Here is a 26,184-nt window from a genome sequence, read left to right on the forward strand (position 1 = left end):
ACAGAGAGCTAATGGAGGAAAATAATCAGTGCCTAAATATTAAGAAATTTGAAGAATTAAAACATAAAGGAGTAAACTGGTTGGAGTATCATGAATTAAAGTCATTTTTTGAGAAGGACAAAACAACTAGAGGTTTTGAAGAGAAACCCTCAATCTGGGAGATGGAAATATTAAGGAACGACCAAAAAATGATTGCTAAAATTTACAAAATGTTGCAAGAAGGACAAATAGGGGTTGAGGAAAGGGGTAAGGCTTTGAAGAAATGGGGAAATGATTTAGGACATATAATAGAATATGAAGAATGGGAGAGTATGGTCCAAAACTATAAATTTTACTGCCTGTTACCTTATAAGAGAAAACCTAATGAAGATGTACCACAGGTGGTATCTAGCCTTGGAAAGGTTGGCCAAAATGAACAGAACAAATCAAAATAAATGTTGGAGGTGCACAAAGGAAAGAGGTACATTCTTCCATATGTGGTGGTCATGCCCGGAGATTGGTAATTTTTAGGGCATGATGCACGAAGAACTGAAGAAATTACTTAAGGCTAATTATAGAAAGAACCCAGAGGCCTATCTATTAGGGATAGTGAGTAAGGACATCCCAAAAAAAGAAAACATCTTTCTATATGCAACGGGGCGGCAAGAATATTGGATGCAAAATATTGGAAAGGGACACAAATACCAACTAAGGAAGAATGGCTTTGCAAGGTGTGTGAGTACTTAGAATTGGCCAAACGAACGGATATAATAAGGTACAAACCTAAGAACAGAGTGGAAGGGGAGTGGGAATGTTTGAACCAGTATTTTAAAAAACCAAGTGTTAAAATGAATATCTGGTTGAGTTTAGACTGAGCCCGTGAAGAACTAAGAGAGGGATGGGAATAACAGGTTTAGATATATATATAAAATAAAGAAGGTTAAAAGAAAATAAGGAATACAGATTAGTAAAATAGTGTATAAGGAAGCATTGTGTGGTTGGTGGAAGTCTGTCTTTTTTTGCTTTTTGCTTTTTTATGTGTTTTGTTGTTTTTGTTCTTTAATGTGTTCTCTTTTTTAATATTGTAAAAATATGTAATGACATGAAATTTGATATAAGCTTGTATAGTTTACAATTTGTCTATAAGACTAAGGGTGTATTGTAACATTTATTGTAATATATATAGTAATAAATTATAGTATGCAATTTATATTTGGAAAACAGGGATAAGCTCAGAACAGGTTGAGAAGTAGGGGGGTGGGGAGGAGGGAGGGAAACGAGGGAGGGGGTGGGAGGGGAAAATAAGACAATGTAATACCAGTATTACAGTTGTATGTTTTTATTTGTATGTAAACAATTTCCTTTTTCTGTTGAAATCAATAAAGATTATTTTTATTTTTAAAAAAAATGTTCATTTTTTCTTTTTTTGTCTATTTTTCCTTTCTTCTCATCTTCTTTTCTCAAGTTTTTTTTGAATATGTTTGCATATGACAATGTCTTGTGACAAGGTTTTTGTGTTTTTGTTTTTGATATGATTTAAAAGAAATAAAGTTTGATTAAAAAAAGAAAAAAGAAAAGGCATTAAAAAAATACAAAATACACATCTTTAACCCCCCTCCCAACAACATTTTAAAAGGGCATTAGATGTCAATCAGCCAAAGGCCTGGTTAAAAAGGTGCGTATTTGCGTGACGTCTAAAGCTATACAGAAGGGTTTTTCCAAACTATCTATGAATTTTCTGATGCCGAGTGAGATGGGAGCTCTGACTGAAGTTCTTTCCACATTCCACGCACTGATAGGGTTTCTCTCCTGTGTGATTTCTTTGATGAAAAGTGAGATTGGAGTTTGAACTGAAGCACTTTCCACATTCCGCACAATGATAGGGTTTCTCCCCTGTATGAATTCTCTGATGCTTAGTGAGACTTTGGCTGTGACTGAAGCTCTTTCCACATTCCACACACTGATAGGGTTTCTCCCCTGTATGAATTCTTTGATGGGAAGTGAGAGAGGAGATCTGACTGAAGCTCTTTCCACATTCCACGCACTGATAGGGTTTCTCCCTTGTATGAATTCTCTGATGGGAAGTGAGATGGGAGCTCATACTGAAGCTCTTTCCACATTCCACACAATGATAGGGTTTCTCCCCTGTATGAATTCTCTGATGAGAAGTGAGATGGGAGCTTGTACTGAAGCTCTTTCCACATTCTACACAATGATAGGGTTTCACCCCTGTATGAATAATTTGATGGTAATTGAGAGAATCGCTTCTACTGAAGCTCATTCCACATTCCACGCACTGATAGGGTTTCTCCCCTGTATGAATTCTCTGATGGGAAGTGAGATGGGAGCTCTGACTGAAGCTCATTCCACATTCCACGCACTGATAGGGTTTCTCTCCTGTATGAATTCTTTGATGAGAAGTGAGAGAGGAGCTATTAATGAAATTCTTTCCACATTCCACGCACTGATAGGGTTTCTCCCCTGTATGAATTCTCTGATGTGAAATGAGATGGGAGCTCTGACTGAAGATCTTTCCATACTCAACGCACTGATAGGATTTATCCCCTGTATGAATTCTCTGGTGTTTAACGAGTTCGTAGCTCTGACTGAAGCTCTTTCCACATTCCACACACACATATGGTTTTACCCCTGTATGAATTATTTGATGCTTAGTGAGATGGGAGCTCTGACTGAAGCTCTTTCCACATTCCACACACTGATAGGGTTTCTCCCCTGTATGAATTCTTTGATGGGAAGTGAGGTTGGCCTTTTGACTGAAGCTCTTTCCACATTCCACACACTGATAGGGTTTCTCCCCTGTATGGATTCTTTGATGGAAACTCAAAGAGGAGCTATTAGTGAAGCTCTTTCCACATTCCATGCACTGATAGGGTTTCTCCCCTGTATGAATTCTTTGATGGGAAGTGAGATCGGAACTCTGACTGAAGCTCTTTCCACATTCCACACACTGATAAGGTTTCTCCCCTGTATGGATTCTTTGATGGAAACTCAAAGAGGAGCTCTGACTGAATCTCTTCCCGCATTCCATGCACTGATAAGGTTTCTCTCCTGTATGAATTCTTTGATGAGAAGTGAGAGAGGAGCTATTAATGAAGTTCTTTCCACATTCCACACACTGATAAGGTTTCTCCCCTGTATGGATTCTTTGATGAGAAGTGAGAGAGGAGCTATTAATGAAGTTCTTTCCACATTCCACACACTGATAGGGTTTCTCTCCTGTATGTATTATTTGATGCTTAGTGAGATTGGAGCTAGTCCTGAAGCTCTTTCCACATTGCACACACTGATAGGGTTTCTCTCCTGTATGAATTCTCCGGTGCTTAGTGAGATGGGGGCTCTGACTGAAGCTCTTTCCACATTCCACACACTGATAGGGTTTCTCCCCTGTATGAATTCTTTGATGGCAAGTGAGAGAGAAGCTGTTACTGAAGCTCTTTCTACATTCAAAGCACTGATAGGGTTTCTCCCCTGTATGAATTTTCTGATGGGAAGTGAGATGGTAGCTCTGACTGAAGCTCTTCCCGCATTCCATGCACTGATAGGGTTTCTTTCCAATGAGAATTCTTTGTTGGGAAGTGGAATGGGAGCTCTGACTGCAGCTCTCTCCACACTCCAAATTTTTGTGTGGCTTCTCCTCTCTGGGGATTTTGTCATGTTCACCCTTGTTCTCGACTTCCAATTCATCAAAATCTGCAATCGAGACAAAATTGGGTTAGAGCCTCAGGAACAAATGAAGAAGAAGTGAAGGGAGTTGGGTGTGTGTTCATTACCTTTGTGGTTTGTCATTAACCAACATATTCATTATTAGATTCTGATGGATTCTTGATTGCTGCTTAGTTTGATATACAGTAGTAGTCAAAATTGTAGAAGCCTTTGGGGGGGAAGTATATTTCAGAGGACTGAGGTCTCATAACACTACTTCTTTTTGAGTAATATCATAAAATTATGTATCAATGGAAAGATAATTTAATCAAGAATGTAATTACCTATATTCTATCAAATGTTATAGCCAAATAACTAGAAAAAGGAGGCACAACTTGCTTAGGTTGACTTTTGCCAGATTGTTATGTGATTGCTATCAAGTTGGTTGGTTGGGTTTTTGTCTTCTTTTGTTTCATGAGTTGGAAAACATAAAAAATGACAGAAAAATATGTGAGGAGAAATCGAAGAAGATTTAAACCCTACTTGCATTACACCTACCGTGAAACACCCAGTTAGTGTGATGATCTGGGGTTGTATGATAGCAAAAGGTGTGGGCAGAATTTGCATCATTAATGGGAATGTAAAATCCCCAAATACAGAAATCAAATATTTGAGTCCAAACTGAAGCGTTCCGCATGTGATAACCTTGCTTATTTATTTAATTTCAGCAGGATTCCGCTCCATGTCATGTTGCTGCTGTGTGCAGAAGGTGGTTTCAACCTTAACCAAATCGAAAATCTGACTAACAAAAGAAACTTGTTAGTCAGAAGCAACCCAGCAATACATGGTACCTTGGTTTTACGAACTTAATCCGTTCTAGAAGTCCATTCTTAAACCAAAGCGTTCTTAAACCAAGGCGTGCTTTCCCATAGAAAATAATGGAAAAGGGATTAATCCGTTCCACTTTTAAAAAACAACCCCTAAAACAGTGATTTAGCATGAATTTTACTATCTAACTAGACCGTTGATCCATCAAATGAAAGCAATCATCAATGTATACCACTGTATAATTTTTTTATATACCTCCCTTCATCCCAATATCACACAGCGGGTCACAACATAAAAACAAATAACGAGAACACGAGTTAACCAGCTTGACAGTGAGCAGTAGTTATTTCACTCAGGAAGTGGAGAAGAAGTTCCACACTGCTAAGATGTAGCTCATTGGGCAAGACACAGATCTCTCCCCCAAAAGAGAGAACGGGAGATGTTGCGAGCAGTCTCACTTGCTTGGGACTGCGTGTGACCTCACCATCCGTTTCAAGCAATAGCAGGTGGGGGATTTGGGGAGATTCATTCCCCGTCTACAGTCATAGGTTTGTTGTCTGTCATATGACTGCATGTGTTTTCATTCCACAGAGTTGGAAGTGATGTAGACAGGATGTTTGTCTTACTGTGTTCCTAAGTGGGACTGTTGTTCCTTTGCTCTTTCTCTTTTCTGTGTGATGCAAGAGAAAGGGAGACATGATGAAGAGCTCCAAGTGTGTTTATATGTAAATGACGTAGATTAGCCAAGATGCTGTGCTACTGAGGTCTGTTACGCTACTGAGCAACCTCTGCGGATCCCTAAAGTGTGCTGGTGTCTTCTGGCACCAGTCGCTGTGATGTTCGGGCTGGAGAATGCTTATGAAACTCCCGAACGATCGCCCAGGAGGGGGAGAATGTATCTCTGCCAGGGTCCTACTCGTAAGTAGGCCTTTTCCTGACACCTGAATGGAGAGTTTAGGAGGCTACACAGGAGGACGGTCTGTTGGTTGATCTCCTGAGGACAGGTGAGTCCCTGGACAGGGATCGTTCCTCCCCACCCTCCGCTCAGCTGTCTATTCTACTATTCCATCACTGCAGCATCAAGGACGCCCTTCTCTGCTTCTGGGTGTTGCTGCCACAGACGGCGTTAAGCAGGAGAAGGCTGTGCCAAGCAGGCAAAAGATGTCGCTGCCGATCCCTGGCTCCAACGCCGCTGCTTCTGCTGGGCTGAGCGAGGGAAGGCCGTGCCGACAAAACAGAAGTGCACCCCCGAATGGAGTACGTTCGCTTTCCAAAAAAATTACGCAAACCAGAACACTCTTTCCAGTTTTGAAGTGTACGTAACCCCAAAAGATCGTTAACTAGGCTGCTCAGAATCCCAGCTCAATTAATAGAGGCAATAATTGAATCTTGGTTTCACATTATTACAGCTGCAGAACTAAAAAAAAATTGATTCACTCCATGAGAAGGCGTTGTAAGGCCGTAATTAAAGCTAAAGGTTACCAAACTAAATACCGGTATTAATTGACATGGTGAGAATTTCTGTATATCCCATTTTTTCTATGTGTTTCATGTTTCTTCTTCATGACTGCTGTTCTAATAAATACTCCTTCATAAAAGTTATTGCATTACAATCTTCATTAAATTATCTTTCCATTGCTATATAATTTTTTGGTATTATTCCTCCCTACAAATGGTGCCATGAGCCATCAAACCTCAGAAATACACTTTCCCCAAAAGGTTTCCACAGTTTTGGCCACTACTGTAAGTTGTTCATTTTAAAGTTAATGTACTTTTTATACGGGATCAGATTTTTATTATTAAGGTTTCATGTTTATACATGTGTTGCCTGGGTGCAACCAAGCCAGATGGGCAGGGTATGAATAAAAATTATTACTATTATTATCACTGCTACTACTAACTGAGATTCAATAAGCCTGGCTCTTCTCTGGGATGGATCTGGTTTGGCCCAGTCATGGCATCCCCTCCATCTCCAATGTCAGGCGTCTCTTTGGTCGACCCAAGACTGACAGCAGCAGAAACAAAAACAGAAAACCTGAAGCTACTTATCTTTCCTAACAACTCTGAAGCTGACATTTAAGATGCCTGGGCAGTTCAGAGCAGCCCAATCATGGTAGAAAAAGGAATAATTTGAGGAAGATTGTTCAATGAAAGAACTGTAATGTATTGTTTATTGTGGGGGGTGTTAGGTTCCCAGGTGTTATAGGGGGCGCTGTTGAGCTCTGTGAAAATATATTAAGTTTGTCACATAGAGGTATTTTTTGAATTTCCAGGCAGATAGGACGATCCCACAGGGAGTCTTACCAAGAGAGGCCACAATCCCATGATTCTCCTCCATGACATACTTATGCAGAGCTCTCTGGTCAGGATCCAGCAACGCCCACTCCTCGTCCGTGAAACGAACAGCGACATCTTCAAAGCACACTGGACCCTAAAAGAAAAGGGGAAATGTCCTCCTCTGAGACAGTAGAAACATGATCTGCTACAGAAAACTGCCTGTTAGTTGCTGTGTTGTTTCAATAGGATAGGTTTGCTGTACATTTTAATGATGATGATGATGATGATGGTGATGATAATAATTTATTTATACCCCACCAAACTGTCTGGGTTCCCCCAGCCACTCTGGGTGGCTTTCAACAGAGCATTAAAAGCAGAATAAAACATCAAATAATAAAAAATTCCCTAAACAGGGCTGCCTTCAGATGTCTTCTAAAAGTCAGAGAGTTGTTTATTTCCTTGACATCTGATGGGAGGGCGTTTCACAGGGCGGGCATCACTACCCAAGAAGGCCCTCTGCCTGGTTCCCTGTAACTTGGTTTCGGGCAGTGAGGGAACCGCCAGAAAGAAGCCCCTCACGAGGTGGATCTCCGTGTCCTTGCAGAACGATGGGGGTGGAGATGCTCCTTCAGGGATACAGGGCCGTTTAGGGCTTTAAAGGCCAGCACCAAATTGTGCTCGGAAACAGACTGGGAGCCAATGCAGGTTTTTCAGGATCGGTTTTATATGGTCTTGGTGGCCGCTCCCAGTCACTAGGCCAGCTGCCGCATTCTGGATTAATTGCACTTTCCAGGTCACCTTCAAAGGTAGCCCCACGTAGAGCGCATTACAGTAGTCCAAGTGGGAGATAACCAGAGCATGCACCACTCTGGCGAGACAGTCCGCCATCAGGTAGGGTCTCAGTAGACAGCTACCCTGGACACAGACTTGACCTGTGCCTCCATGGACAGCTGTGAGTCCAGAATGAATCCCAGGCTGCCCACCTGGTCCTTCAGAGACACAATTACCGCATTCAGGACCAGGGAGCCCCCCTACGCAAACATTCCAGTTTCCCCAATGGAAGGATCCACTTTCTCCTCTCCTCGTGAGCTGTTCTGGGGAGGTTCCCTCCCAATGCCCTAGAGCCAAATTTAAGGGGTTCATGGAGAGGGGGAGGAGTGGGGAGCAGTCCCCATTTTGCAGAGGATGGGGCTGGCTAGGTGAATCCTGGACACTACCGTATTTGTTATCGTTTGTACACTGCTTAGAAGACAATTTTAGCATTCAGTGATCAATCTAGAAATAAATGAGACCTCAAGCTCCCTCCTCCCACTCGCCTCCTTCCTCTTCTGCCTCTGATTCTGCACTGCATTCTGCCACAGAGTGTCCCAGCTCACTAAGCCCTGTTATCCCTTCAGCTTCTGACACCTCCTCTTCTGAGCCTTCTCCCTCTTGTCCCTCTGACCGCTCATTCTTCTTCCACCTCCACTCCTTGGGCTCTGAGCCATCGTCCCTTCCTAGTTCTCCGGCTGCTTCCTCTCCCCATTCCTCTGTGCCCATCCAGTCCATGACATTGCTCCATCCCTCAGCCTCTGTCCCCACAAGGCGGCTTCCCCTGACCTGATCTGGTTCCACAGCTGCTGCTTCCCTTCTGCCTCCATGAAAAGGTGGATCAGGAAGACTTGCTGGCTTCATTCTGTCACCTGCAAAAGAAAAAAGGTAAGCAGGATGCCAGGAGTCTATGCTTCTCTCGCAGGTGAAATTGGGCATCTCTAACCACAGGTGGGCCTTTGAGAAACCCTGACCTGCTGAGAGCATTTGGAATTTTGTGCCCATTTCATATGTTTGTTGTGCAGAAATACATCTCCCCTTCTCTGGACCCTTGTTCCCAAATATCCCCCCAAAACAAGATGAAAAGAACCCAGAGATTGGGTTGAAAACCAACAGAATGAGACAGTACAGAGAAAAATCACCTCCCTGCTTACCCAGTGGCCTCTCTCTGGTGTCCAACGGAGGCCTCTCTGTCTCACAGGAATCCAGGTCCATTTCTGCAAAGAGATCCTTTTCCTGAAAAAGAAACAAGGATTCAAAACAGAGAATGAATGGGGAGAAATATTAGAAAGATCTCATTCCATGGATGCCTTCCTAGAAAAAGGATGAGCCATCAGTAGAGCATTATGGGATGTTCTCCGTCCTGTTTGGAGCCCCTTGGGAATATCCAGAGGAAAGTCTCTCTCACCTGCTTTCTCTCCTCTGCCTGACTCAGGAGGAAACCTTCGGCCAGGGCCACCGCCTGGGAACTGGTCTCTGCTCCGCATTCCCTCACCCAGCTCTCCATCTCTGGGGGAAGGACAGCCAGGAACTGCTCCAAGATCACCAGGTCCAGCATCTCAGCTTTCGTGTGCCTTTCTGGCTTCAGCCACTGGTGGCCAAGGTGGTAGAGTCGGCTGCAAACCTCTCGGGGCCCTTTGGCCTCCTGGCAGCAGAACTGCCTCAACTTCTGGCTCTGCCCCTCTGAGCGGAGGGTGTCCTCCTCACCCAGCATCTTCTGCACAGAGTTTTCACAGAATTCCTCACTGCTCCCAGTTTGGATGGCATGGCCTCTTCCTGCTCCAGGGCCAGCTGAATCTTGCTCATCCATCTGGATGAGAGATTGGAAGGAACCTCTGAGAGATCGGAAGGAACCCTTTGGTATTCTTCCACGTTCTGCCTGTGCTAGTGAGAAGCTCTAGCAAATCCTAGAAAGGAAATACATTGTTTTGTTAGACAATTTGTAGGTCAGGAGAGGAAAAAGGTTCCCTTAGCAAGCATGGATGAGTCTTGCTACGAACCAGGACTGGACGGCACAACAGCCCAAACCATGAGATCTTCTGAAGGAGAAGGGGGGGAGGAGGAGGAGAGGAAGAGGAAGAGGAAGAGGAAGAGGAAGAGGAAGAGGAAGAGGAAGAGGAAGAAGAAGAAGAAGAAGAAGAAGAAGAAGAAGAAGAAGAAAGCAGCCTCTAGCCCTCCTAGAAGGAAGATTGCAAAATGTGGAGGAAACTGAAAGGATTTATTAGAGGTGAATCAGCCTAGTTTCTCCTGCCTTCCAGTCAATGCATGAAGTCAGAACTGACTGACTAGGGAGTCATTTGTATCTTGTGAAAAATGGCTGCTTGGTTCTAGTGGGGGTCCTCACCCGGGGGTCCTTGGGAGTTGTTCTCCCACCCCCACTTCAGGGCACATTTCTCCCCCGTTTCTGTCTCCATTTTTGCACTTGGACTCTCTGCCACTCTCAAGACTGACTCCTGGGGTGGGGTCCCTTTTCCTTTGCTCTGAGGGCCAGGTAAATTTATACTCTTTGCTGTTAACCATATTCCCAAATACAGTGGTACCTCGGTTTAAGTACACAATTGGTTCCAAAAGTCTGTACTTAACCTGAAGCGTACTTAACCTGAAGAGATCTTTCCCATTGAAAGTAATTGAAAGTGGATTAATCCGTTCCAGATGGGCCCGCTGAGTACTCAACCTGGAGTGTACTTAACCCGTAGTATGAGTGTAATTGGTTCTGGAAGTCCGTACTTAACCTGAAGCGTACTTATTTTTAAAAATTTAAAATAAACTTTATTAGAATTCAAATTAAAATACATTCACAAACACACCAAACAGACAATGATATAAAAATAATAACATACAAAACCATATATAAATAATATAACATACAAAATAATAACGTACAAATGGAAAGTGGATTAATCTGTTCCAGATGGGTCCACGGAGTACTTAAACTGAAAGTACTCAAACCAAAGTGTACTTAAACCGAGGCATGACTGTACTTGCATTGCAATTCTTCCACCATATCTTAACCTATATTTTTAGTAAACATTTTCATCTTGGCCTTATTAAGTTTAAGACCGGCTAGTTGCCCAAATTCTGATTTCTATTCTTGCACTTGGACTCTCTGCTGCTCTCAAGACTGACTCCTTGGGTGGGCTCCTTATTTCTTTGCTCTGAGGGCCAGGTATGTATCTGGCTAACCCCCTGAGGGCCAAGTGGGCAGAGCCAAACCCTTGAAATATAGGCAGGAAATTTATTGTTATTATTCTATTAGATTCTAGTGGGGGGCCTCACCCAGGGGTCCTCAGGAGGTACTCCCCACCCCCACCCCACTCCTGCTTCTGTCTCCTTTTCTTGCACTTGGACTCCTGGGGTGGGGTCCCTGTTTCTTAGGTCTGAGGGCCAGGTATGTATCTGACCAACCCCCTGAGGGCCAAGTGGACGGGGCCAAATACATCTCTCTTGAAATTAGGTGGGCAATTTATCATTATTATTCTATAGATAGCTTAACACACACACAGCCATTGATGCCAAGGTCCCTGGAGGCTCAGTGAGTAGCAGCGCCCATTTCTGGCTCGGCTGGTTTTCCAGCAACAATCCCTTTGGGACAGAGAGGATGTGGTCCTGGGATGCCATGCTCTGGGTGCGAGGGGATTGCTGCAGTGGCCTCCATGTGGAGCTGCCCTTGGAGACGACGGGGAAACTGGTTTGCAATGCAGCAGCCAGACTATGGGTTGGGATCCCTCTCTTTATTCCTGGCCTTTCTCTCCCACCTTTCCTCCCTCCCTCCTCCTAGTGGGTCTTTTAATGGGGGGGGGGGTAGTCCACCTCCTCGTCCAGCTTTGGAAAACCATTTGCACATATTTCCTCTGTTGTGCAATGACGCTGAGCGTCCTCTGATCTCCAGGAAGGAGAGCCTTGCAGACCTCGCCCCTCCCTGGCAGGACCCTCTCCTCCCTGACTTGGGTTTGCCCCCCCCCCGGCATCCTCCCCTGCAGCCCCCCTGGGACCCCCCCCCGTCTCCCCACTGCACCCTCTTGGGGGAGAGAGAGGAGACTCACCAGATCCCAGGAGGGACAGCGATGCAGCCCTTGCAGGAGAGACACCAAAGCAGGAAAGGAGGACTGGGGAGGGAGGGAGGGGCCTTGGCTCTGGAGGACCTGCCCACGCCACCCTTGCTTCCTGTCCTCTCTAGGAAGGCAGCTCGCTTCCCTTTAACCCTTGCCAAGCCGAGTCCACCCACCTCAGCCCGCCCTCTCTCTTGAATTGCAGTCTCCTGCAGCCAAGGCAGCATGACCTCAGATTTCTATTCACTGTTTTTTATTTTTGATGGCTGTCGAGGGCCAGCTTGGCTCCGCCTCTTGGCTCCGTTCTGAGCATCTCTCTCCCTCCCTGTCCCTAAACCGGGGGAACAGCTTGCAGCCCCATCTTCTGGCCGGCCTGTCCCTTGAAGGGCTTCCCCTGCTCAGCTTGGGCGGCGGAGGAGGAAGAGCAGTTCGTCTTCCTCAGGCGCCATTTGTGGGGCTCTTTGGGGGCCCAAGCTGCCTCTCTCTCCCTCCCCAAGAGACAGCCGACCTTCCTTCCCTCCCCACAGACTCCTTCCTGGGAGCCCCAAAAGGTCCTTCTTCACGGGGGGGGGGGAGTCTAGGGTTTAGGATTGAACCCGGTTCTACAGGCACAGCTCCTCTCCAAATCAGGTGTTGTGACACTTCAGGTATAATCCAGAATAAATACTCAAAGGCTGGACTCTCTTTCTTTCTGCTGCTTCTCTCTCCTTCCCTTCTTTCCAGCTTCCTTCAGGTCTTCATACTTTGCTCCGTGAGCCCTGAGGGGCCACTTTTCCTCGCTTCCCCCCCTCTCTCTGAGGGATTTTCCTTTCTATGCCAGACCCAGGGGATCCTCTCAGCCTTTGCCACGGACTGGGGAATCTCCTTTTCCTAGAAGATCTCTCCCTCCTGACTGGAAGGAGACCCCAGAAGGAGAAGGAGAAGAGCGTCTTCCCACAGCTTCTCCTTCCACATTAACTCCCGCCTGAATACTCTCTCCAGACCCTCAACAAGGTCTCCCCCTCCAAGCTGTGAGGCTCCTTCCTCTGGCTCTAGAGATATTCTCCTCACAGAGGATCAGAGCCACTTCTCCCTCCCTCCAAACTTCTCCTCATCCCCATCTTCTTCTCCAAACCTTCCCTCTCCCCCATCTCAAAATCCAGCCCTTTCTAAAAAATCCCCTCAGAAACGGCTCCCTTTATTCTCCCTCCAAAAGTGCGGGCCGGGCTCCACCCCTCTCTTCAGCGGTAGCCAATCAGAGAGGGGCTAAGGACTCGGGAATCTCCTTTTCCTAGAAGATCTTTCCCCCTCCTGACTGGAAGGAGACCCCAGAAGGAGAAGGAGAAGAGCGTCTTCCCACAGCTTCTCCTTCCACATTAACTCCCGCCTGAATACTCTCTCCAGACCCTCAACAAGGTCTCCCCCTCCAAGCTGTGAGGCTCCTTCCTCTGGCTCTAGAGATATTCTCCTCACAGAGGATCAGAGCCCCTTCTCCCTCCCTCCAAACTTCTCCTCATCCCCATCTTCTCCAAACCTTCCCCCCCATCTCAAAATCCAGCCCTTTCTAAAAATCCCCTCAGAAACGGCTCCCTTTATTCTCCCTCCAAAAGTGCGGGCTCCACCCCTCTCTTCAGCGGTAGCCAATCAGAGAGAGGCTAAGGACTCGGGAATCTCCTTTTCCTAGAAGATCTTTCCCCCTCCTGACTGGAAGGAGACCCCAAAAGGAGAAGAGCGTCTTCCCACAGCTTCTCCCTCCAGCTTCACTCCCGCCTGAATACTCTCTCCAGACCCTCAACATGGTCTCCCCCTCCAAGCTGTGAGGCTCCTTCCTCTGGCTCCATCAATATTCTCCTCACAGAGGATCAGAGCCCCTTCTCCCTCCCTCCCTCCCAACTTCTCCTCATCCCCATCTCAAAATCCAGCCCTTTTTAAAAATCCCCTCAGAAACGGCTCCCTTTATTCTCCCTCCAAAAGTGCGGGCTCCACCCCTCTCTTCAGCGGTAGCCAATCAGAGAGAGGCTAAGGACTCGGGAATCTCCTTTTCCTAGGAGATCTCTCCCCTCCTGACTGGAAGGAGACCGAAGGAGGAGGAGGAGGAGGAGGAGGAGGAGGAGGAGGAGGAGGAGGAGGAGGAGGAGGAGGAGGAGGAGGAGGAGAAGAAGAAGAAGAAGAAGAAGAAGAAGAAGAAGAAGAAGAAGAAGAAGAAGAAGAAGAAGAAGAAGAAGAAGAAGAAGAAGAAGAAGAAGAAGAAGAAGAAGAAGAAGAAGAAGAAGGAGGAGGAGGAGGAGAGCGTCTTCCCACAGCTTCTCCCTCCAGCTTCACTCTCTCCAGACCCTCAACATGGTCTCCCCTTCCAAGCTGTGAGGCTCCTTCCTCTGGCTCTAGAGATATTCTCCTCACAGAGGATCGAGCCCCTTCTCCCTCCCTCCCTCCCTCCCTCCAAACTTCTCCTCATCCCCATCCAGGGGCGAACCCAGGATCAAAACTAGGGGGGGGGGGCAGGGGGGGAAGCAAATTCCACTGTCGAACGTAGAATCCTAGAATCCTAGAGTTGGAAGAGACCACAAGGGCCATCCAGTCCAACCCCCTGCAAAGCAGGAAACACCATCAAAGCATTCCTGACAGATAGATGTCAAGCCTCTGCTTAAAGACCTCCAAAGAAGGAGACTCCACCACACTTCTTAGCAGCAAATTCCACTGTCGAACAGCTCTTACTGTCAGGAAGTTCTTCCTAATGTTTAGGTGGAATCTTCTTTCTTGTAGTTTGAATCCATTGCTCCGTGTCCGCTTCTCTGGAGCAGCAGAAAACAACCTTTCTCCCTACTCCATATGACATCCTTTTATATATTTGAACATGGCTATCATATCACCCCTTAACCTTCTCTTCTCCAGGCTAAACATACCCAGCTCCCTAAGCCGTTCCTCATAAGGCATCGTTTCCAGGCCTCTGACCATTTTGGTTGCCCTCTTCTGGACACGTTCCAGCTTGTCAGTATCCTTCTTGAACTGTGGTGCCCAGAACGGGACACAGTACTCCAGGTGAGGTCTGACCAGAGCAGAATACAGTGGTACTATTACTTCCCTTGAGCTAGACCAGGCATCCCCAAACTTCGGCACTCCAGATGTTTTAGACTACAACTCCCATCATCCCTGACCACTGGTCCTGCTAGCTAGGGATCATGGGAGTTGTAGGCCAAAACATCTGGAGGGCCGCAGTTTGGGGGTGCCTGATCTAGACGCTATACTGCTATTGATGCAGCCCAGAATTGCATTGGCTTTTTTAGCTACTGCATCACACTGTTGACTCATGTCAAGTTTGTGGTCTACCAGGACTCCTAGATCCTTTTCACATGTACTGCTCTCAAGCCAGGTGTCACCCATCCTGTATTTGTGCCTTTCATTTTTTTTTGCCCAAGTGTAGTACTTTACATTTCTCCCTGTTAAAATTCATCTTGTTTGCTTTGGCCCAGTTGTCTAATCTGTTAATGACATTTTGAAGTGTGATTCTGTCCTATGGGGTATTAGCCACGCACCCCAATTTGGTGTCATCTGCAAACTTGCTCAGGATCCCCTCAAGCCCATCATCCAAGTCATTGATAAAGATGTTGAATAAGACTGGGCCCAAGACAGAACCCTGTGGCACCCCACTAGTCACTACTCTCCAGGATGAGAAGGAGCCATTGATGAGCACCCTTTGGGTTCGGTCAGTAAGCCAGTTAGAAATCCACTGAATGGTAGCATTGTCTAGCCCACATTTTACCAGCTTCTTTACAAGAATATCATGGGGCACCTTGTCAAAGGCCTTGCTGAAATCAAGATAGGCTACATCCACAGCGTTCCCTTCATCTACCAGGCTTGTGACTCTGTCAAAAATGAGATCAGATTAGTTTGACATGATTTATTTTTCAGAAACCCATGCTGACTTTTAGTGATCACAGTGTTCCTTTCTAGGTGCTCACAGACTGTTTGCTTAATGATAAGCTCTAGAATCTTTCCTGGTGTTGATGTCAGGCTGACTGGGCGGTAATTGTTTGGGTCCTCTCTTTCCCCCTTTTTGAAAATAGGGACAACATTTGCCCTCCTCCGGTCTGCTGGGACTTCGCCTGTTCTCCAGGAATTCTCAAAGATTACTGCCAGTGGTTCTGAAATCACCTCTGCCAGTTCTTTTAATACTCTTGGATGTAGTTCATCTGGCACTGGAGACTTGAATACATCTAAATTAGGTTATTGTCCCAGAAAATAATTTTTTGTGGCTATGAGCCAGGGACAAAGGGGTGGAGGTTTGCTTATCCAGAAGGCAACCAGCCATGGGTTCTGGGACAAGAACCCAGGCCTCACACCCAAACACACGGAAGAAATGCACCTTGGGCCATGGGCATACCCAGCGCAGGGCAGGGGGGGGCAGTTGCCCCCTAGAAGCAGGGCCGGCGGGGCTGGTGGGCAGAGGCGGAGCACAGCCCGGCGGAGTGCGAGTTTGGCGTTCCTGCCCGCCGTGCCGCGCCCTCTAGCTTCCCGAGAGGTGGCCGAGCTCTGCGCTACAGCCTGCCTTTGGCCTCCCACCACTGCATGGTTTCCCCGCGGCCGCCAGGTGCGCCACCGATGCTGCCGCGCTCCTTGGAGCTCGGCAGGAGCTGGGAGGGAGCGCGGCTGCTTCTGCCCCGGGCTTGCTGGCGGGGCCGTCGGCGCTGCGGCGCTCTCTGTTGTTGCCAGTGGCTGCGCTCCTGGGCGCCTGCCCTTGGCCTCCCTCCACCGCATGGTTCACCTGCGGCTGCCAGGTGCGCCGCCAGCGCTGCTGCACTCCTTGGAGCTCGGCAGGAGCTGGGAGGGAGCGTGGCTGCTTCTGCCCCGGGCTTGCTGGTGGGGCCGTCGGCGCTGCGGCGCTCTCTGTTGCTGCCAGTGGCCGCGCTCCTGGGCGCCTGCCCTCAGCCTCCCTCCACCGCATGGTTCACCCGCGGCCACCAGGTGTGATGTCGCCGCGCCTGCCAGGCGTGCCGCTGCCGCGATCCTTAGCGCTCGCTGGCACCCACGGAAGAGGAGGCCCCAAGCCTGATGCCCCGGCGGAGGGAGAAGAGAGAGCGGCCTGCCAGCCGCCTCAGCGCTCACTTCCGGGACACCTCTGTCGGCGGAGAAGGCTGTCCACCGCCCCCAGGAAGGCTTCCTCTCAAGGAGGAAGGCGCCGGGCAGGGAGGAGGAGGCCGGGCTGGGACCTAGGAGAGCCAGGCACTGCGAGGATAAGTTATTTTTATTATTTTCATTTTTATTCTTACGTCATCATCACCATAATCATCGTTCTCCATAGCCCCACCCACGTTTCCACTTTGTGGCCCCTCCCCTCCCCTCCCCTCCCGTGCCTTGCCCCCCCCCCCAGTTTTGATCCTGGGTACGCCCCTGCCTTGGGCTTCTTTCCATGCAACAGAAAATAGGGTGTGTCACCTACAGCAGCATTGAAGGTACAATTTTGCATAAAAACCGCAGTCCTCCAAGCTTCCACCCAGAAGTGTTGTGGTAGGCCAGAATAAGCAGCATTGCCTTCACTGCTTCTTGAAGCGTTCTATTCCTTCGCTCTGCAACTCCATTCTCCTATGGAGAGCTGGGGTTCATCAACCTGTGACTTATCCCTTTCCGGTGGAAAAAGATTTGTAACTCAGAACCTGGAAACTCTCCTCCCCAATCACTTTGGATTTTGCAAACCCTCAGAGAGAATTGGAGTTCCACAGCATTGACCCACTCCTTCAGCATGTTGGCAGCCTCACCTTTCTGCTTCAGAAGTATCACTCAACCCATTCTAGAGTGGTCATCTATCAATGTCATCACATATCGGGGATATCGGGTCCCACCCACCCATCTATCAATGTCATCACATATCGGGCCCCACCCAGCCACAATATTCTTGTAAAATTTCCATTTTAACAATCCAATAAAAACCACAATAAAACATTCTAAATTATAATACAATCAAAAGAGCCAATTCTTCAAAGCCAAATTATAAATCCTTTGGGTGACTTCCCATGCTCTGAACTTCGGGGAATGATTATCTAATGTCATACTGTATTTCTTAATTAGTCCAAATAAATCATTTCCAATGTTAATACTTCATTCATTGTTTGTTTGTTTTTAACAACCACAGGTCCGTTCAACTTTCGCTCGTATTCAAATAGTCTGTCCATTATTTACGCAGCAGGGTAGTCCTTTATAATTCTGTATGAAATGTTTTTAATTTTCTTCTTCTTCGTCATTTTCCTGTCACTTTCGGGTTCTGCACACAAGGGCAAATCTCTGTGCGTCACATCAAAGACAAAGGGAAGTTTAGCCTTCTACCATTAGTCCTGGGCAGATATCCAAAATTCCCTTCTGTCATCTCGTTCCAGCTACTAACAAGTTGATGCCTCAGCAAAACACAATAACTCCAGTCAAGAATTCTTTTTAACATTCCATTAAGGGTCGTTGTCAGAATCATAGTCAAAATTTCACACAGTCTATTTTGAAGTTAAACCATAACAATAACAAAATACTCTTTAAATCCCGCTTTCATATTTCAAACACTAAACCTTTTGGGGGAGATTTGCCGATTAAAATAGCAAATGCAAAAAATATCAAAAGAAAATAATGGAAGCGCACCTCCCCAAACATACCGATCCAATTACTATGAAAGTCCTCTAGATCAAAAAACTTGGCTGATTCAATTAGGAGATAATTTTATCTCTCCTAGTTCAAAGTATGCCCATTAATTAAGTGCAAATTTCATCTTAAAAAACAGGTGTCCTCTGCTGATGGCGACAGCTTTGTAGTGTCGACTCCCCTGTATGAATTCTGTGGTGCTCAGTGAGTTGGGAGCTCTTCCTGAAGCTCTTTCCACATTCCACGCACTGATAGGGTTTCTCCCCTGTATGGATTCTCTGATGGGAAGTGAGATCAGAGCTCTTCCTGAAGCTCTTTCCACATTCCACACACTGATAGGGTTTCTCCCCTGTATGAATTCTTTGATGGGAAGTGAGATCTGAGCTCTTCCTGAAGCTTTTTCCACATTCCACGCACTGATAGGGTTTCTCTCCTGTATGAATTCTTTGATGGGAAGTGAGAGAGTTGCTCTGACTGAAGCTGTTTCCACATTCAACACAATGATAGGGTTTCTCCCCTGTATGAATTCTTTGATGGGAAATGAGACAGTCACTCTGACTGAAGCTCTTTCCACATTCCACGCACTGATAGGGTTTCTCCCCTGTATGAATTCTTTGGTGCTTAGTGAGATTGGAGCTCGTACCAAAGCTCTTTCCACATTGCATACAATGATAGGGTTTCTCTCCTGTATGAATTCTTTGATGGGAAGTGAGACTGGAGCTCGTACTGAAGCTCTTTCCACATTCCATACACTGATATGGTTTCTCCCCTGTATGAATTCTTTGATGGGAAGTGAGAGAGGAGATCTGACTGAAGCTATTTCCACATTCCACACACTGATAGGGTTTCTCCCTTGTATGAATTCTTTGATGGGAAGTGAGAGAGGAGCTCATACTAAAGCTCTTTCCACATTCCATGCACTGATAGGGTTTCTCCCCTGTATGAATTCTCTGATGGGAAGTGAGATGGGACCTCTGACTAAAGCTCTTTCCACATTCCACACACTGATAGGGTTTCTCCCCCGTATGAATTCTCTGATGTTTAACGAGTTTGTAGCTTTGACTGAAGCTCTTTCCACATTCCACACACTGATAGGATTTCTCCCCTGTATGAATTATCTGATGGGAAGTGAGATGGGAACTCTGACTGAAGCTCTTTCCACATTTGAAGCACTGATAGAGTTTTTCCCCAATGAGAATTATTTGTTGGGAAGTGGAATGGGAGCTCTGACTGCAGCTCTCTCCACACTCCAAATTTTTACTTGGCTTCTCCTCTCTGGGGATTTTGTCATGTTCACCCTTGTTCTCAATTTCCAATTCATCAAAATCTGCAATGGAGACAAAAGGGGATTAGAGCCTCAGGAACAAATCATAGAATCATAGAGTTGGAAGAGACCACAAGGGCCATCCAGTCCAACCCTGAAGGGAGTTGGGTGTGTGTTTATTACCTTTGTGGTTTGTCATTAACCAACATATTTATAATTAGATTCTGATGGCTTCTTGATTGCTGCTAAATTTGATATACAGTAGTGGTCAAAATTGTGGAAGCCTTTTGGGGGAAGGTTTGATGGCTGAGTAATATCATAAAATTATGTATCAATGGAAAGTAATTTAATCAAGAATGTAATTACCTGTGTTCTATCAAAAGCTATAGCCAAATAACTAGAAAAAGGAAGCACAACTTGCTTAGTTTGACGTTTGTGAGATTGTTATGTGATTGCTATCAAGTTGGTTCGTATTTTTGTCTTCTTTCGTTTCATGAGTTTGAAGAACATTATAAAATGAAAGAAAAATATGTGAGGAGGAGAATCGGAGAAGATTTACACCCTACTTGCGCTACACCTACCGTGAAATACCCAGTTACCACAGCTGCCCTAAAGCTAAATACCTATGTCCAGGTCCTTATATCCCCTTGCTAAATGAATCTAAAATAGCAATCATTCCTTGGTTATGTGATCCCAAACACAGATTGCAGCCCCCACTTTTACCCATAGCCCTTCTCATGCCAGCTGAAGATGTCTGTCCACCCTGTTGGCGTTTCCCCTGCCCCTTGGCCAACTGCCACTCGCTTACAGTGAGATCTCCCTCAATGTGAATGTGACAGCAGGGAGAGTTGAAATTACCGAGGGAGCAACAAATGCGCGTTGGTTCCAGAAGAGGAAGAAAACTACCTTGGCACATCTCTGTGAAGTTGTACCTCTTCCTCCTCAGGGTTCCCCCTGGCTCAGCCTTGCCTCTCTTCACCCAAATTTCGTGTGTGTGTGTGTGTATGTGGGGAGGGGGGAACTGGCCTCCCTTCTCTTCCATGCCACCTTTTCTCTCCATGCCTCCATAGTGAAAACAATGAAAAATATGGAATATATTATAACAAAAATGTAACAGAAATTAACATAGGAAGACAGCTGTGGTTTATGGTACGTTGGGAGCACTGACAGACCAGTCAAAACAAGAATATTAGAACATAAAAATCATATTCTAAATAAGGTCATGGAGGCACCCCTTACCTCTCATTTTGTTGAAGCAAACCATAAAGCCACTGATTTTAAATGGTTTGTCATTTACAAGCATAACATTCCTGAGGTAAATGGAGAAATTACATAAGAAAGGGTCCTATTGGATTTACAAGTTTGGGTCTCTAGCTCCCGCAGGTCTTAATCTCTATATTGATTATAGCCCCTTTTTTGTAATTTAGCTTTATACATATATCCAGGCTTTATGTGCATAAAGCTCAGATCATCAGCTTCTTATAGCAAAATTCCAGTCTAAACTGAAGAAAGTAGGAAAAACCACTGGGCCAGCAAGACACAATCTAAATCAAATCCCTTATGAATACACAGTGGAAGTGAGGAACAGGTTTAAGGATTTAGATTTGGTGGACAGAGTGCCTGAAGAACTATGGATGGAGGCTCGTAACATTATACAGCAGGCAGCAACGAAAACCATCCCAAGGAAAAGGAAATGCAAGAAAGCAAAGTGGCTGTCCAACGAGGCCTTACAAATAGCGGAGGAGAGGAGGCAATAAAAATCCTCGTCACTAGGCCTCAAAGCACAGGAAGATCATTACAGCTCTGATTAAATTTGATTTTGATTAAATTTCATGCCCATTCATCAAACTTAGTCCCACTTCCTTCTTCCGTTCTTTTTGAGAATTTTTTTTAAAAAAATACTATGAAGAGGAAATATGAATAATTGTTACTTCTGGATTTAAAAAAAATGTTTTGTGTGTAGTTTTTTTTGTTCCACATAAACTAGTAAACAGTTCAGGAGATTGTTGCTCCATTTGTTACAAATACAAATAAATATTATTTTAAAAGTAAATTCTGTTTGTAATAATTGTTTGGTACATTTTTTTCAATTTTCACGAAAATTTCCTTTCCTCCCCAGAAAAAAATGGAAAAAACCCGGGGGGTGGGTGGGTTCCGATCTTCAAAATTTCCGGAAATGTTACATCTCTACTACTGCCTGAGATTCAATAAGCCTGGCTCTTCTCTGGGATGGATTTTGTTTGGCCCAGTCATGGCCTCCCCTCCATCTCCAAGGTCAGGCGTCTCTTTGGTCAACCCAAGAAAACCTGACAGAAGCTACTTCTCTTTCCTAACAACTCTGAAGCTGACATTGAAGATGACCTGGGCAGTTCAGACCAGCCCAACTGTGGTATAAAGAGGCATTACTGGAGGAATATTGTTCACAGAAAAAACTAATTTACTGTTTATAGTGGGGGTGTTAGGTTCCCAGGTGTTGTAGGGGCGCTGTTGAGCTCTGTGAAAATATATGAGGTTTGTCACCTAGAGGTATTTTGTTGAATTTCCAGGCAGATAGGATGACCCTTACCAAGAGAGGCCACGATCCCACGATTCTCCTCCAAGACGTCCTTATGCAGAGCTCTCTGGTCAGGATCCAGCAATGCCCACTCCTCGTCTGTGAAACGAACAGCGACATCTTCAAAACACACTGGACCCTAAAAGAAAAAGGGAAATGTCCTCCTCTGAGACAGCAGAAATATGATATGCTACACAATGCTCTGTTCTTTCCTTCCTCTTAATGGCTGCGTTGTTTCAATAGGATTCCTTTGCTGCACATTTTAATTTTGGATGCTTATTTTAACGCTTTAATGGAATTCTTTTATTCTGCGTTTTAATTATGGGTGTTCGTCTTTGTGCAAATAGGTGGTACTCCTCCTTGTGGACCCTTGACCATCAGGTCCAGTCATGACCGACTCTGGGGTTGCGTGCTCATATCGCGTTATTGGCCGACGGAGCCGGCGTACAGCTTCCAGGTCATGTGGCCATCATGACTAAGCCGCTTCTGGCGAACCAGAGCAGCACACGGAAACGCCGTTTACCTTCCCGCTGCTGCAGTCCCTATTTATCTACTTGCACTTTGACGTGCTTTCGAACTGCTAGGTGGGCAGGAGCTGGGTGGGATCGAGCAACGGGAGCTCACCCTATCGCAGGGATTCGAACCGCCGACCTTCTGATCAGCAAGCCCTAGGCTCTGTGGTTTAACCCACAGCGCCACCTGGGTCCCTTACCACTGTCTCCATAAGAAATTGCAGCAGTTGCAGCAGAATTAACATAAACCACTGTATAGTAAGTTTATGTTAATTCTGCTGCAACTGCTGCAATTTCTTATGGAGAGGGCCAATCCTGAACATTTTGGATTTGGGACCATTATGCTCATTTGCCTTCAGTGGCAGTAAAGCTTTGCCAAAAGAAATACAATTGCCTCTGGTCTATTTTTGGGAATCCTGCAATGTGTTTAGGTTTTTACTCTCCTAACAATACATTGGAGTTCTGCTCTGGATCAATATTGAGTAGAATTCCATGACAGGGTCGTCCTCCAGGAAATCATTTGCTGAGAGTGAAGTCCCACAGCTCCCTACAGCTTTCCAAGTCCCCTCCTCTCTGGGGTTTCTTGAAAGTGATCCAACAGTGCGCCAGAGTGCAGCCTGCCTTTGCTCCTCCATTGTCAGACATCTCCTGGATCTGAGAGACAAGCAAGGAGGGTGGCTTCTGGCAGAAGGAGAGGGAGCCACCGGTGGCTCCTCCTTCTCCTGACTCACCTCTGCCTCTCGGCCTCCCTCCTCCCACTCGCCTCCTTCCTCTTCTGCCTCTGATTCTGGGCTGCATTCTGCCACAGAGTCTCCCAGCTCACTAAGCCCTGTTACCCCTTCAGCTTCTGACACCTCCTCTTCCCAGGCTTCTCCCTCTTCTCCCTCTGACCGCTCATCCTTCTTCCACCTCCACTCCTTGGGCTCTGAGCCATCTTCCCTTCCTGGTTCCCTGGCTGCTTCCTCCCACCATTCCTCTGTGCCCAACCAGTCCATGACATTGCTCCATCCCTCGGCCTCTGTCCCCACAAGGCAGCTTCCCCTGACCTGATCTGGTTCCACAGCCGCTGCTTCCCTTCTGCTCCCATGAAAATGTGAATAAGGAGGTCTTGCCAGCATCATTCTGTCACCTGCAAGAGAAATAAAAGGTAAGCAGGATGCCAGGAGTGCCTGCTTCTCTCACAGGTGAAACTGGGTGTCTCTAACCACCGGTGGGCCTTTGAGAAAGCCTGACCTGCTGAGAGCATTTGGAGGTTTGTGCCCATTTCATATGTTAGTTGTGCAGAAATACATCTCCCCTCCTCTGGACCCTTGTTCCCAACATCCCCCCCCCCCACAATATGAAAAGAAACCTCAGTTGAGTTGGAATAGCAACAGGATGAGACCAAACAGAGAAAAACAACCTTCCTCCTTACCCAGCTGCCTCTGTCTTGTGTCCAACGGAGGCCTCTCTGCCTCACAGGAATCCAGGTCCATTTCTGCAAAGTGATCCTTTTTCTGAAAAAGAAACAAGTATTCAAAATAGAGCTATGTGAGAAATATTAGAAAGAGAATGATAAAGACAAAAACTTGAGGGTGTTATATCTCATTCCTCGGATGCCTTCCCAGGAAAAGGAAGGGCCATCAGTAGAGCATTATGGGATGTTCTCCATCCTGTTTGGAGCCCCTTGGGAATATCCAGAGGAAAGTCTCTCTCACCTGCTTTCTCTCCTCTGCCTGACTCAGGAGGAAACCTTCGGCCAGGGCCACCGCCTGGGAACTGGTCTCCGCTCCGCATTCCCTCACCCAGCTCTCCATCTCCGGGGGAAGGACAGCCAGGAACTGCTCCAAGATCACCAGGTCCAGCATCTCAGCTTTCGTGTGCCTTTCTGGATTCAGCCACTGGTGGCAAAAGTGGTAGAGTCGGCTGCAAACCTCTCGGGGCCCTTTGGCCTCCAGGCAGCAGAACTGCCTCAACTTCTGGCTCTGCCCCTCTGAGCGGAGGGTGTCCTCCTCACCCAGGATCTTCTGCACTGGGTTTTCCCAGAATCCCCCACTGCTCCCAGTTTGGATGGCATGGCCTCTTCCTGCTTCAGGGCCAGCTGAGTGCTGATCATCCATCTGTGCTCTCAGGAAGCCTCTGAGAGATTGGAAGGAATCCTTTTGTCTTCTGCCAAGTTCTGCCTGTGCTAATGAGAGGTGCTAGGAAATCCTACAAAGCAAATATAATGTTCTGTTACAGGATTTGTAGTTCAGGAGAAGAAAATGCTTCTCTGAAGAAGAATGGATGAGTCTTGCTAGGAACCAGGACTAGACTGGACCACAGCCCAAACCATGAAATATCTTCTTAAGAAGAGGAGGAGGAGGAGGAGATGAAGCAGATGCCAAGGACCCTGGGGTCTCAGTGTGTAGCAGCGCCCATTTCCTGCTTGGCTGGTTTCCCAGCAACAATCCCTTTGGGACAGAGAGGATGTGGTCCTGGGATGCCATGCTCTGGGTGCGAGGGGATTGCTGCAGTGGCCTCCGTGTGGAGCTGCCCTTGGAGACGGCTGGGAAACTGGTTTGCAATGCAGCAGCCAGACTATGGGCTGGGATCCCCCTCTTTATTCCTGCCCTTTCTCTCCCACTTTTCCTCCCTCCCTCCTCCTAGTGGGTATTTTAATGGGGCGGGTCTAGTCCCCCTCCTCGTCCAGCTTCAGAAAACCCTTTGCACATGTTTCCTCTGTTGTGCAATGACACTGAGCGACGTCACACAGAGTTAAAGTCTTAGGGACTCCTTTGTTTGGAGAAGGGAGATTTGGGGGGAGTTTGGGATCCTCTGATCTCCAGGAAGGAGAGCCTTGCAGACCTCGCCCCCCCCCCCGGCAGGACCCTCTCCTCCCTGACTTGCCTTTGCCCCCCCCCCCGCACCATCCCCTGCTGCAGCCCTGCGACCCCTCCCCCGTCTCCCCACTGCACCCTCTGGGGGGGGGGAGAGAGGAGACTCACCAGATCCCAGGAGGGAGGGGACAGCGATGCAGCCCTTGCAGGAGAGACACCTGTCCTCTCTAGAAAGGCAACTCCGTTCCCTTTAACCCTTGCAAAGCCGAGTCCACCCAGCTCAGCCCCCTCTCGCTTTGCTGCCCCCCTGGCTACGCCTATATGGGAAGAGATGCTTTTGGGGGGGATTTTGTCTCTTGGTTGGGCTGTGAGCATCTCCCTCCCTTGGCCAGAAAGTGGAGGAGAGAGAGAGGAAGAGAGGGAGGGGGTGGGAGAGGGAGATATGCCGTCCTTGGAGAGCTTTTCTCCTGGGTCCGGATGGGGGGGAAGGAGAGGAGAGGAGTGGGAGGGTCGTGTTGGATCTTCCTGGGAAGCAGCAGCATCCCAAGTCCCGAGGTTGGGCTGCAGGTGAAGCTGGTGGGAAGCAGCCAGGTGGCCTGGCAGGGTCACGGGGGGAATGGCTCTCTTCCTGAAGGCTCTGGGTTCCAATCCTGGGTCTCTATCGGACAGGTCCGACCGGAGGGCAACCAGCTCCATCGGGCAGCATGGAGGGAGGGAGACACACCAGGTCTGACTTCACTTGGGGGTCGCATCCTTCATTCCAGAGGGCATTTCTCTCAGAGACATTTCTGAAAGGCGAGAAAGGGCAAAGATGGGTGGACTCGGCTTTGCAAGGGTTAAAGGGAAGCGAGCT

General features: G+C 47.0%; 1 protein-coding gene across 2 annotated transcripts; it reads right to left on the reverse strand.

Annotated features, from left to right (window-relative positions):
- Positions 1 to 1,295: 1,295 nt before the first annotated feature.
- Positions 1,296 to 26,151, reverse strand: LOC118084902 (zinc finger protein 420-like). 2 transcript variants are annotated; one of them, XM_060274090.1, is made up of 7 exons: positions 25,500 to 26,151; positions 24,231 to 24,723; positions 23,948 to 24,029; positions 23,580 to 23,662; positions 22,034 to 22,160; positions 18,381 to 19,530; positions 1,296 to 3,638 (listed from the first exon to the last, which is right to left on the reverse strand). In XM_060274090.1, the coding sequence occupies exons 2-7, from the start codon at positions 24,630 to 24,632 to the stop codon at positions 1,703 to 1,705; spliced, it is 3,780 nt and encodes a 1,259-aa protein (XP_060130073.1). In that variant the 5' UTR covers positions 24,633 to 24,723; positions 25,500 to 26,151; the 3' UTR covers positions 1,296 to 1,702. The 2 variants fall into 2 exon arrangements, with proteins under 2 accessions (XP_060130073.1, XP_060130072.1); XM_060274089.1 differs by lacking the exons at positions 18,381 to 19,530; positions 22,034 to 22,160; positions 23,580 to 23,662; ... (1 more) ...; positions 24,231 to 24,723; positions 25,500 to 26,151 and adding exons at positions 6,775 to 6,901; positions 8,347 to 8,429; positions 8,712 to 8,793; positions 8,966 to 9,464; positions 11,601 to 11,682 and having other exon boundaries at positions 1,299 to 3,690.
- Between the last annotated feature and the right edge of the window lie 33 nt (positions 26,152 to 26,184).

This window comes from Zootoca vivipara, chromosome 4, assembly GCF_963506605.1.
Source record: "Zootoca vivipara chromosome 4, rZooViv1.1, whole genome shotgun sequence".
Lineage (NCBI taxonomy): Eukaryota > Metazoa > Chordata > Lepidosauria > Squamata > Lacertidae > Zootoca > Zootoca vivipara.